The 14,160-nt window shown below is 37.5% G+C and overlaps 1 protein-coding gene across 6 annotated transcripts in view; it reads right to left on the bottom strand.

Annotated features, from left to right (window-relative positions):
- PCGF5 (polycomb group ring finger 5) overlaps positions 1–14,160 on the bottom strand; it is a 140,373-nt gene that overhangs the window by 42,841 nt on the left and 83,372 nt on the right. For all 6 annotated transcript variants that reach the window (XM_072625091.1, XM_072625113.1, XM_072625118.1 and 3 more), the window contains one exon: positions 8,742–8,838. In XM_072625091.1, coding sequence (XP_072481192.1) covers positions 8,742–8,838 — 97 coding nt within the window. The remainder of the gene's footprint in view (positions 1–8,741; positions 8,839–14,160) is intronic.

The following is a 14,160-nucleotide window of genomic DNA, read 5'->3' as shown; positions in this document are numbered from 1 at the left end:
TCTGTAAAATGACCTGGAGAAGGGAATGGCAAATCACTCCAGTATCTTTGCCAAGAAAACCCCAAACAGGGTCACGAAAGAGTCAGACATGGCAGAAAAAAAAAATGAAAAAAATTCCATTTGTCACTCAAAACAACCCTGGGAGGTAGGGTAGGTATTATTATCCTCATTTTCATATGAGAAAACAAGCACAACTCAGAATCCTTAAATGACTTGTTGAAAGTTACAGAATGGTGTGAACACAAGGATGGGCTCCTGGTGGGCTGTTTTTCCCATTAGGGTCTATGTGCTTATAATTTCCTACATTTTGTTATAACTATTTGTATGCATTCTACCTGTTGCAAGATCCTGGCCAGAGACCTATGTTACTATCCCTTCTCATTTATCTTTGTATTTGCCCTAGGGCACTGCATGTATTATGTGCTTATTTAATTACTAAATGATCCCTGTAGATTTTAGACCTTGCTACAGTTCCCAAGAAATGAACAAAGATCTTTGGTAGCCGATTAAAGAATAAAATTAGTGTCAGTTGAGTTTTCCACCTTTGTAGACAATTTCTGGTTGTATACAGTCACTTATTCCTACAACCTACTTTCCTCGGAAACAATGAAATTTTGAGCTAACACTGCACCCCTTTTTTCATTTCATTTCAATCCTAGGGTAATCTTTGGATTATCCCCATGATTGTTTTAAGAAACTCCTGAAGCTGTCAGGGATATGAAAAAAGAATGAAGGGGGAAAAAATATTCTCTTTTTTCAGTTACTGAATAAAAGGTGATATGAAATAAGGAAAATGAGCCTGCTTTTTCTGAAAGTTACCTCCAGAGGAGAAGTAAAAAAGCATGGTTGAGTTTTTAAAAACACCTCTTTTTTCTTAAGTATCTTTTCCCCAATTTTTAACATTTTAATTTAAATTTGAGTTCCAAATTCTATCCCCTCCCTTCCTTCCACCCTCTCTGAGATGGTAAGCAACCACATATGGGTTATACAGTGCAATTACGTAAAACATTTCCACATTAATTATTTTGTACAAGACTCAAAAGGAAAAAAATTAAAGAATGAAAATGAAAAATAACATGCTTCAGACTGTATTCAGGCAATATCACTTCTTTCTCTGGAGATGAATAGTAGTACGCTTCATCTTTAATCCTTTGGGATTGTCTTGGATCGTCGCATAGCTGAGAATAGGTAAGTCATTCACAGTTCATCAAACAATATTGCTGTTACTGTGTACTACATTCTAGTTCTGTTTGCTTCACTATGCGTCAGTTCATCTAAGTGTCTTTCCAGGTTTTTCTGAAATCATCCTACTTGTCATTTACAATCATACGCCACAGCTTATTTAGACACTCCCCAAGTGATTTCAATTCTCAGCCACCACAAAAAAGAGCTGCTAACAAATATTTTTGTACAAATAGCTGCTTTTCCGTTTTTTTATGATCTCTTTGCTCTTTGGGATATAGACCTAACAAAGGTACTGCTGGATCAAATGGTATGCATAATTTTATAGCCCTCTGGGAAGAGTTCCAAATTGCTCTCCAGAATGGTTGGATCAGTTCACAACTCCACTAACAGTGCATTAGGGCCGCAGTTTCCCTACATCCCCTCCAACATCCTACATTTTCCATTTTTTTGTCATATTAAACACTCTGATAGATGTGAGGTAGTACCTCGGAGTTGCTTTAATTTGTATTTCTGTAATCAATAGTGATTTTGAACATTTTTTCATATGACTATAGTTAGCTTTGATTTGTCTGAAAACTGCCTGTTCCTATCTTCTGCTCGTTTATCAACTGGGGAACAACTTTTTAAAATCCTAAGTAAATACCTGTTTCCTTACTCACTGTCCTTCCTTCCCCAGTTCATCCATCTTGGATTTTCATTCTACAAATCATAGAGAGGGCAGAAGAAATGCACTTGAAACCGTGGAGAAAGGAAGCCTAGGGCCTGGCCTGACACTATTAGCTGCAGGGTACCAAGTGGGCTAACTTAACTTTTCATTGCCCAGGAAGCTGTTTCTTGGGTACTATTTTTCACTCTTTCTCTTAGAAGGAGTTTATACACCTGGCACTGACAAATCCCAAATCCTGACAATAATATTAAAGAGATTTGGAGCTAGAAGGGGCCTAAGAATTCATCTAGTCAGGAGAAAACTGAGGGCCAGAAGTTAAATGAATTGCCTAATGATATTATGGTGCCCTACTTTCAAGTCCAGTTCTCTTTTGGTCATGCACACACACAGTATTTCTTCTTTCATGATAACAAACATATTAGAATAAAATTTTTAGGAAAAAAAACCACCTGTTGATGAGGTCAGGGAACCATTATGTTGAGGTTTGGGGTACTTGAGACTCCAAAATACCAAAATACTTGGTCCTGATGAATGAATTTGACTCAAACCTTCTTTCAACCAAAGTAAAACAAAGTTTATTAAAGATTTGCCATATTGGGTTGTCTCTTAAGAAGCCTAACCATTTGTGACACTTGTATTGACAAGCAGGCCAGACAATCTAAGCTAGACAGAATTAGAGCTGGATTGAATCGGAGGATCTTCATGGGGACAAGAGGGAGCTCATATACAGAAAGACCTTGGGAAAGATCTAGAGTGGACAAGTAGTCTAGATGGGACAGGAGTGACTGATCAAGGGTGGGAAACAGCTGGAGTCAATTGGGAAGCATCAGACAATGGAGGACTGGGGTGGGAAGCAGGTGGGGCAATCCTGAGGTAACAGATAATGGAGGCTAGGTTAAGGGGAACAGATTTGGGTATAAAAGCCACATTAAGTGGGAAGATTCAAGGGGAGTTCAAGAAGGTTCCCAGAGTCTGTACCCCATCACTAGTGATCAAGTGGATAATTAAGTAGAAAATGATAAAAAAAAAAAAAAAAAAAAAAGGACCGAACCCTCAAAGACTTAACATATTGATTTGCATCCCCAAGGTAAAATACTCCATTGTTTTGGGGTATTTCTACTTAAGAGACAAGGCATAAGTTTGGGGGGAGGAAAAGAGGAGGAATTGTTTACAGTCAAGTGACCAGAACAAGGAGGAGAGGATGGACATAGGCACCTCTAGATTTCCCAAGGTCTTTCTGTATGTAAGCTCCCTCTAGTCTCCATGAAGCTCCTCAGATTCAATCTGGCTCTGATTCTGTGTAGCTGAGATTCTATCTGGCCCACTTGTCAATACAAACATCACAAATGGCTTCTTAAGAGTAAACTGAATATGGTGAATCTTTAATAAATTTTGTTTTACTTTGGCTGAAAAAAGGCTTGAGTCAAATCCATTCAGCAGAACCGGGCATGTTGGTATTTTGGGGTCCTGACCACCCCACACCTCATCATTATGGTTCCCTGACCTCAACAATCTATCACTCCTTTTGGCCTTCAAAGAAATCAGTTATCCTTGCTCTCTAAACAGGTTCACTTTGATCCACCCACGAAAACAGAATAATCTTTTATAATTTCATATTTACATAGCAATTTTTGATTTCAAAAACACTTTATATTATCTTGTTTGATCTACCTAAGAACTCTGTAAAGTATACCATTATGATTATCATCATTTTACAAATGAAGACAGAGCAGAAAAGGTAAACTGATTCTGGATCTAAATCCTTTGCTCTTTCCACTATACCATAAATACAAGTATGTGTGCTGGCAGACACAGACACACAGACTTTCCAGCTCTAGAATTCTTCTCTTTCTGAGACCTCTGCTATCTTAATTAGGGAGTGCCTAAGTGGCTCCAATACCAGAAGCACTTACTGTCTCAATACCTACTAAGAACTCACCAATCAGCCTATTTCTGCATCCTTGGATCAAGAGACTATACTCACAGTCCAGAAGAGGGCTCATACCCAAATGGCCTCACTGAAGCTTCACGGATATCCCACCTACCTTCTCCCACCCTTCCCAGAAACTAGTAGTTTCTGCATCCCTGTCCTTCCACTCCCTCAAATTCTGAAACCATTATCAATATGGACACAGCTATTGGAGAGGTATGTCAATCTACTCCCTTAAGGCTACACAAGACTCTTATTAAGCTCCTGCTACGAGCAAGAAAAAGGAGTGGAAGAAAGGCAAAAACAAAACAAACAAAAAACCTAGTCTTGGTTTCTCAAGAAGTTCTGCCTAAAGAGACAGAAACAGTCCTGGGACCATTCTAAACCAAACTACCCCACCCCAGCCTCCAGTCCAAGTAAGTTCTCCTCAATTTAAATGTAAGCTCCTTGGGGAGAGGGGTGGAGGTGGAGTCTATCCCAGCTTTTGTATTTCTAAGCCCATAAATTAGCATGGGACTAAGCACAAGGTTTGGGCTAAATTAAAGTTTTTTCATTCATTCAGGAGCCTGGAAGAGAAAAGAAAGGTTGAGAATATTAAACAAACAACAATAGCAATGCCTCACCTACGGAAAACTCAACCAATATAGTCTCTAAAATAGCTAAGCAACAGGAAATCCTTACACTTTACTCATGGAACTGACTGAGGTTCTCACTCAGTCTGACTTCACAGTAATTGTAACAAATCTGGGTATCATGTTTCTTAGTCCAAAGATTTAAAATAGCAAGTTATCAGAAAGAGTAGCTGCTACAAGTAGGCACATGGAAATTCTGACATAGTCAGTAGAAAAGATTATACACACATACACACACACACACCTATATGTAATTATAAAAAGCAATCTGGGGCACTTACTATAAAGTGATGTTCACGATGACCTTGAATCTTAATAGCAACTCATCTTTATGTAGTACTTCACAATTTATAAACTACTTTCTTTAGAACATTTCTGTGCAGCATGTAGATGAGGTAGGGTCACTGGGGCCACCAGTGCTAAGTGAGGCTGCCTTCACAGACCTTTGTATAAGAGGACCTCTTGCTCTCTGCAGGACTTTCCAGTAGGTTCAACAGCCACTATTTTAACTGCAGCCATACAAGAAGCTAAGTCTTTGAAGTGGCAGTCTCAGAATGCATATCAAAACATCACCAAGTAAGTGTTCTGAGCTTTGACTGTCTCAGGGAGTCTAGAGTGTTGTGCCTCAGAAATCTGAACATGGAATTACTCCACCTAAAGGAACAGTGACACTTATCACTTGATTTGTTTGTCCCAGAAGAGCTCCCTCCCCAAGGCAGTGGACATTAAAATTATGTATTATCCTCATTCTGCAGAGAAGAAAACAGGCTCTTAAAGGTTAAGAATCATATATGGTCAGTGAGCAGTAGAGAAAGGGTGTAAAACACAAGTTTTCTAAATCCAGCGATTTTTTTTATTTCAGTTACCCAAAGAAACCGCTCAGTACATTTTGCTCAGAAAAGTAGGATAGATAACAATAAACAATAAAAATGTTAAAGTCTGGCATAAAAGGATAAACCCTGGGGTACCTAGGGCACTTGAGTATCTAGAAGGATTATACTTTCTGGGGATTTCAAATAGCTAAAGTTTTACTATGTGAGTCCAGGCAACCGGGAATCACATAGAAGACTAGGAATGTTCTTAACAAATGTGATCACAGTCACTGCTAGGATCTCATCCTTTGACAGAAGTTTGGACATCACCAAGAGGTGCCACAGAAGACATAAAAGTTAGGATTCTGTAATGAAAAGACGAATAAATTTTTGAAATGTACTTCTATAGGTGATACAAGCAAATGTGCCATCATGGAAAGGCAGGAAAATGCTTTCCTTAACATTTTAAACCAGTTTATAAAATTCACTACAAGTGTTGTTTCTTTGAGATGTTCACTTTATCATTAAAAATATAATTTAGATTAGTAATATGTATACTGAAATCAAAGTACTAACTATATTTCATAAGTTCAAAAAGGACTGAAATCGGATTAGCAAAGACATTTTTAAAAGAACGAGATGAAAACTTCATGATACTCAACTGTGCTCCCTTCTTTGTCACACATCCCCTACCCAGATTCCCTTCCGCATGTATGGATACTTATTCTATATATGTGTACATGATCACTACCCATGCCTTTCTTCCCAGACAGTCTAGTTACCTAGCAAGGCATGTTACTAAAGGTGAAGTGAGAAAGGTATTTTGTCACGGAGATAATTTTATGAAATTCCTTTACTTCCTTATGATAACTTTTAAGTGCTTGGTTTTTACCCCACAGAAAATTCTTTTGTTACTATTTTACAGCTAGTTAGGGCCAATACTTTCTCTGGGATAACCTACTAAAAATCTGAACACTGTGGGAAATTTTAGGAGTTAGGCAGAAATAAGCACTTCTTTCTCTGCAGCATAGGAGAAGGAGTTTGGTGAACCCTGAATGACTGGTAACCATTACCAAAATTTTGAAAGAAATCACGCTTTCTCTATTTAAAATCTAGTTATATATTCTTTTTAAATATATTTTAAGGAGTTAAATTCTGGTACAGAAGATTTCATCTTTAAAATGCAGATAAAAAATGGGTGTAACCATAAAATTCAATATATATTTAAGGTGGTATATTACTAGAATCCAGGTTAGTAAAAGCTACAAGATGTATAATACAGTGATTAATTAGCAAACTTGAACAAGTAATTATATGTGGATAAAACAAATGGTCACAAAGCACTGCTATAAGATTTCAACCAAAATTACTGATTTAAAAAAAAAAAAGAGATTTGTGATACTGACATGCAGATGAATGTCTTTTTGTATGATCAGGAACTGGTTTCCATCTTTACAACCCTAGTTGCTACATGCACACAGCAGGTAATTAACAAATAAATGTTCACTAAATTGGACCGAAAGGGTAAATGTGGAATTTCCTCAGAAAAGTTGTAGGTAAGCAATTAAAGTTTTCTTTCCTACTAGAAATTCATAAGGTTCCTATAAGTTCTGAAACACTTAGCTTTTCACAATATGAACAAGTTCTATTGGAAAATTAGGATCTACTATTTCCAGGGGGAAAATTCAAAGTTATGTATTTAAAAGGTGCATAATCAGTGAAGAAGTATTTGTTAAAGTGACCACGATCAAGCACAGTACTAACACTTGGGGATACAAACAGTCCCTGAAGGAGTGAACATGCTAACTGGGGAGTAAAAGAATATTCAAACAATTATATCTATGCAAGACTACAGAGTGTAAAAGTGAGGTCGTCTCATAATAAAGGGGAAGAAGAGAATGAGATCAGGAAAGACCTCCAGCAGAAGGCATAATTTGAGTAGAGCCCAGACTGAAGCCAAGAAGCAGAGTATTATAGGCAAGGGGAAGATGGACAGAGCAAACGGGCCAGTGTTACTGGACAGTTGAATGTGTATAGAGAAGTCAAGGTCAAGAAGGCTGAACAGGTAGAAATGAGTCATGTTGGAAAGGTCTACTGAAGCATACTGAAAAAGGGGAAGGGGATTTAGTTATACCTACATTTTATGATCATTTTGACAACTGAGTAGACGTATGGGAGTGAAGGCAAGAGGTGAAGAGGGCCTGAAGTCACTTCTCACCTGGCTGCAGCACTATTTCTCCAATATGACTTCATCATCCGTTAATATCCTATGGTACTCCACCACACCACCATCCTCTGCCCCTCTGACTGAAAGGTGGTAGAGCCATGAATGCGAAAATCTCCATCTAGAGAGGGAGCTCAGAGCTTCTCATTTCCCTCTCTCTTCCTTGCTCCTGCCTCCCTCAGATTTTCAACTTCTTTTTGTGGTGTTTTCCCTAATTAGACAGAAAGCTCCTTTTTCATATCTATCCCCAGTATTAGCAAAATGCCTGGCACACAGTAGGCACTTAATAAATGTTTACTGGCTGACTCACTGAAGTAAGGTGGTGGTTGTGTGAATGGAGAAGGGGATAGACAGATGTTGTAAACATAATAAATAAGATTTGAAAGTACTTAATGATGCTGGAATGGGGCTCAGGAGATCAGAGGTAGATACACAGACCTGGCAATCACCTGCAGAGGAATGAGAACTGTATACCTAACTTGTGAATAGCTATGGATAAGATCTATAATCAACACCTTTAATTTCTATAAACATATCATTTTAAGCATAGGATTGAATGATTACTTAGTAATTCAGTAAGAGGCAAATTGTTTTTAAAAAAGAGATCTTTAAGTAGGAAAAAAACTAGAAAGTAGAAATTCATGGTATAGTCTGTTTGATTCAGTTAATTAGACATATTAAAAATTTGACTATTTAGTTTGAGGACCATCTCCTAGTCACCATCATCATCTATTGTAGTGGCAATTTGCATAATTTATAGCCAGAGTGCCCAAAATTAAACAGATAAAAAAATATAAATCTTATAAACTCAAAGTGATTAAGGCAAATGAAATTTAGTCACAGAATTTTGGAACTAGCAGAGGTCTTAGAAATCCATCCTTTCTTTTTTTTATACAGAAAGAACTCAAACCAAAAGAATAACTTCATCTAAGGACCAAAGTCTCCTGACCCCAACTCCAATGTTCTTTATACGATAATCATGTATAATCATCTAACTGTGTTATTTTGTAATTAATTCCAAGAAAAGGTGAATAGTAATTGAGATTAGATAACTTCCATTATGACAGCTCTCAGAATATAAAAAATGTATCATAATACTATATTCTAGTTCTGTTATAAAATATTTTAAAATTTTGAAATAAATTATAAACATAGCAAAACTATTTAAAATTCCAAAGAATTATGTTAACCTAGGCCAATATGCCATGAGTATAATTAAAAAAATAAGGATTAAGTACTATAAATTTTATGTTTCAATTTTGGGGTCTACAATTAATACATGTTCACTTACCGTAACATTTCTAATGGATTTGTCTCATGAACCTGATTGCCACACTTTGGGCAATCATTACTATCTTCAAAGTGTTGGACTATGCAAGTCTTACAAACTAGGAAAAAGAAAAAGGGTTGTCAGATAACAAGCAATACGCAATATTATTTAGACAATGTTAAGTGAAATTTAACTGAAATTATTTCTTAAAGAATAAAAGTTCTTTTTGAATAAGGATTTTCTTTTCTTCCTTTGTATATGTATCACTGCCACCTAACAACACCTGGTACATATTAAGTGTCTAATAAGTACTTATTGAATTACTGATTAACTATTCCATGTCACCTGTTACAGTAGAACAGGATTCATTACACTTTTAAAAAAAATCTTAGAATTGCTACATTGTATCTAAACTTTATTAACATAGAACTCTATTGCTATAAGAATATACAGCTATATGTCACACACATATTTTTAGGTGTACTTACAAAAAGAAAATAACCGACATACATTATTTGTAATAACTAACTTGGAGTTTGTACAAAAGGTTATATTTATCTGGTTTCAAAGCTACAACACCTACGAAAGCAAATATTGGTACACCTAAACTACAGTCAAACAAAGCAATCAACACGCATTTACTAAGCACTTAGTATGTGCCCAGAGCTGCATGAGGTGCTAGAAATACGAAGATAAAAAATGCAACAGTTACTGCCCTCAGGTAGCAAAATTCTATCAAGGAAAAGAACTTTTACCCATGAGGACATAAAAAAACATAAAGAAGTCAACTTGGGAAGGAGAACAGCAGAAGCAGCTGAAGAGGTCAGGCAAGGCATCAGCTAGGGATAACATCTGAGGAAAGGAAGGCAGGAACTGTAGGAGGCAGAAGAGGCTTGGGGGCATATCTTATGCAAAGCTACAGGGAGAAAAGATGAAATGCTGATCAGAGATTTAGAGACCACCTAATCCAGCTGCGGCCCTCCGAAATGAAGTGATTTTCCCCAGATCACAAATACAATAAGGGGAAGATTCAAATCCAGACATACAACTCCCCATTGTCTCCTCTGTGTGAGAGACACACGAAAGGGCCTGTCTGACTGGACTACAGAGTGTATGAAGGAGCCCGTAAAGATAGAGTCAGGCTGCAAAGGAGGTTTACATTCTATATAGAGGGCAGCAGAGCTTCTGGACGAGAGCTGTGACACATACTTCAGAAATGGTGTTCTGAGAGCTGTGCAGAATATGGACTAGAGATGGTAAGGATGAGGAGACCAATCAGGAAGCTAATGCAAGAGGCCAGACAAGAAGTAGCTAAGAGCTGAACTAGGGTTTTGGCCCTGGGAATCCAGAGAGGAAGGGTGGTATAAGAGATGTTGTGGAGGTAGAAGCTTGGCATCTGACTGGACACAAGCAGGGAAGAGGGGCATAAGAAAAGTCATGTCATGGATGACTTGAGATTGGGAACCTGGAAGACAGACTCAAAAAGAAATAGTAAAGATTGGAAGAGTAATGGATTTGGGAAGAAATACTATAAGAGCAACTGTAACCAATACTTATGCAACATCTTAAGGTTTGCAAAGCTTTTTATGTACATTGTCTCATCTGACCCAGTCAACAACTCAGTGAGGAAGGTGCCCTGTTCTGGACATGTATACAGTTAACACACTCCTGCTATACTTGTATCTGAATGAAAGGAATAAGTATAATGTACATTATTCTCTATGCCCTGATTTAACTGGACCAAACTTAACTATTCACCTCACAAATGAATTTCAGTGAACCATAGCAGAAAGAAAGAACAGTTTGGCAGAGGATATCACCACAAATGGGAAAGGTCAATAGGTTCATAGCATCTTCTTTTATATTTATCTGCCTGGTTCTTATCTGGCCTATCAGAAAAACATCAAGGCAGTTTAATTCTGCTCTTGAGCCCAGTGCCCATACTTCAACTGAGGACAACTTTTTCTTAAAATTATTATAATGAACTGCACATTGTACTGCTTGTGATTCATATGGCCCTTCTATCTCTTACATGGTAGAGCAAACAGCTTGCATCACATCTCTGACACCTGTGTTTGGCTACATGTTGTCATGTAAAGTCTGTTCACAAAGTAAAATCTTGCATATGCAAATACTCCATATTTCAATTCTTTTTTTTAACATGAGTATCTGACCAACATTCCAGTCACATAACTTTTCTACTCAAAAACCACAGGTGGTTCCCCACCACTGACCTAACTATAAAAACTACCAAGTCCATAGCCTTTAAGGTTTACAAAGTGATTTACATACATGATTTCATTTGAGCTTCAAATTCATCCTCTGAGATAGGTAAAATGGTTATTTTAAACCCATTTTAGAGATAAAGAAATCCAGGCTCAGGGATGCTAAGCTACTTACCCAAGGTCAGAAATCTATTAAATATCAGATTCAGGTCTTACTGATGTCAAGTTCAACATTTTATCCACTAAAAAAGCAAATACTCTTGATCTAGGCATTCAAGGTCCTCTACATTCTGGCTCTAACATCCCATTGCAGCTTTATTATCACTCCACGGCACATGCATCATACTCAAACCAAAGTGGAATACATTTGTTTTTCTCTATTTTCATCGGATCCTTTCCTACCTCAGTTGTCTTTGCACATACTATTATTATCCTTGCCTGGAATGTATATAAGATACATAAGATACATACATACATAACATACATAAGATAACTCATCCTTTAAGTATCACTAGTGTCTTCAATGACCAGTTCAGAAATCACCTCTCTCCCCTCCATCTACAAATGTTCTTCCCTTCTCAAACTTCTCCTAACATAACACTCTGGCTCTCTCCATTTATACTTCTCTCACTCTCTTTTGTATCACAATTATTTTTGTACATGCCATTTCTATTTGATTGTAAGCTCCCTAACAGCAGGATCTATATTATACTAATCTTTGTATCCATAACATCAAGCATTTTGTCTTCACCTAGGCACTTAATGGTATAATAAATGTTTAGCAGCTTACCCTATGTCAGTAATACATTTCTTCTCTCACTATGTCTGATTTCAAAAATGTTTTGGTACTGCTCCATGACCAAGATATAAGTATTTTAAACTCACTTGCTCAATCATTTCCCCATTTATCTGTTAGGGCCCATCTTGATAATGTTCCTTATGTATGAACTGGCTCGATTTTGGGAAACAGTTAACAATACAGCTAAGTTGTCTACTGAAAAAAGATATGTTAACAATATGAAAATCTATTAATTATTTTCTATTGAGATGAATATCTTCTTACTGTTATGCTGTGGTGTAAGGAAAGGCATCAGGATATGGATTATTGAGAAGGACTCCAGCTAAGACACTAGGAATTCAAGTATGGCTTGGCAGAGTGTGTATCAAGGTGAGGCAAGTAAGTCAAGAGCCTTAAAGGTCTAACAAGGATTAAAAAGACTGAAAAGCATTGTATATCAGAGCAGGCAATGTGTTAAAACACAGGTATGAGGCATATACAAGTTTCTGTAGGTACAGAGTTTCTATGGTTAAGGAAGGAAAAGGTCCAGAATTCAGAGAATTTGAGGCAGAAGCACTAAGTTACAGGAACAAAAAAAATACACTATGGTCCTAAAGCAAGGGGGGATTACTGTTTACCTTTTGTCAGACCATCCTTCTTATGTGTAGGTAGCTCTGGGCCCAAAGGATTGTGATAACCAAAAGGAGAGTTAAGCAACTGCCAACTCTACCTTGACCCTGTTTGGGAGAGGTGATAGGATTATCAGTAGGTTATCTAATTGGCCCTCGGACCAAGAAGTATCCTTGGCTCTTTCTGGAACCCAGACTGGTCAAGACAGGTTACAAAGGAAAGCCTGGTCTTTCACTGGGGTATACTGACTCTATGTTTAGGCTTCCAAGATTAGTCGCTTGGCCCCAGTTCCTAGTCTATTTAATAATGGAGGCATCCTAGATTCTCCAGATATAAAAGGTTTGTTAGACATAGTATTTCTCCCTTCTGTCCTATGATTAAAGGGGAGAAGGGGAAAAGGCAGTGAAAAGGCTCTAAATAAGGGATAGAATACCAGCTCTGTTAAGTCAGTACTGAACAGCAAATTTAAAAACAAGAGAAGTCTGCTATATACTTGGGAAAGGTCAGTATTTGTTGTTGAGATTTACCAAGTGATGAGCAAGGGATAGCCATATCTTGTCCCCTGAAAAAGAGAGAGGTCTCACTCAGCAGCAGCAATGTATCTGACCTCTGAAGACTTCTTAGAGCCTTCATAGCTGAGCAGGCTAGGCCACAGCAAATCATGCATAAGTGGCAGCCGCCACTGTCACTGATGAAGAGAAGTGAGGATTTTGGTACTGTGGGGTATGTGCCATGATATAGGCTGTAACTGGCACATAAAGGACTCTCCAAGGTCAAAGTATCAGTGGAAATGTCTCAGAAAAATTCCATGAAAGATGGGAGACCTGGGTGATCAGCTGTGGCCTCCAGAAAACCCTATGATCCTAATACCTAAAGATTACTGCTTAAGTACCTAGTCCACTCTCTTGGTCAGAGCTATGAGTGTGGTCAAAGATTAGAATAGCCAGCAGGATTTTTGAAATGTTCAAAGTGAAGTGGAAACAGTGGTTAAGTATTCTTAATCTAGGGTCTCTGAACTTAAAACTACATTTCAATATAATGAATTTTCTTAATAATCCTATGTGTTTTATTTTATGTATTCAAAAATATTTTAAGAAGGGGTTCATCAACCTCACCAGAATGCTAAAAGGGTCCAGGACACAAAAAAGGTAAGGACCCCTATTCTAGAGGATATACTAAGGGAGGTTACACGAGGAGTATTCAGTGGCAACTATGCAGGAGCAAAGTAGATAATTTAGTCTACCAGAACTGGAAATAAACTTGGGGAATCATCCAATTGTAACCCCTGTGGATAAAGTAACCAAGGCTAAGAGGTCTTTGGTCAGTACAATCAAAATTCAAACCTAAGTCTTCTGACACCAAATCTGACTCCAAATACCATACTGCTAGGTGTATACTATTTACAAAGACAGATATAACAAAGTCTCTGAACTCAAAGACTTCATAACTTGGTCATTATTAGAGAACAGTTTTTGAAGAGTGACAGAAACTAAAATCAGATGTCAAGGCTGACAAATGACTGGGTTGCAAGGAAGCAGAGTCAGTAAACAGACTTTGTTCTTATAAAGAAAGGAAGTATAGACAGAATGAGATAGCGTAATGAGGTAGTAAACAAGATTAAGGAAAGTTATTTTTTAGGAAACAGGAGCTGAATATGATTTTAGCCCCTGGGAGAGGAATCAGCAGAGGCTTCATGATCATTAATCACAAATCTGAAGTTACAAAGAATGCTAGAGATCAACTCATTCCATCCTTTCATTTAATGGACACAAGCAAAATGGTCCCTACTTTCAGAAGCAAAGTCTAG

The sequence above is a fragment of the Notamacropus eugenii genome, chromosome 1, assembly GCF_028372415.1.
Source record: "Notamacropus eugenii isolate mMacEug1 chromosome 1, mMacEug1.pri_v2, whole genome shotgun sequence".
In the NCBI taxonomy this organism is placed as follows: domain Eukaryota; kingdom Metazoa; phylum Chordata; class Mammalia; order Diprotodontia; family Macropodidae; genus Notamacropus; species Notamacropus eugenii.
Note: the sequence above shows the minus strand (reverse complement) of the source record. Positions and strands in the feature narration are given on the sequence as shown.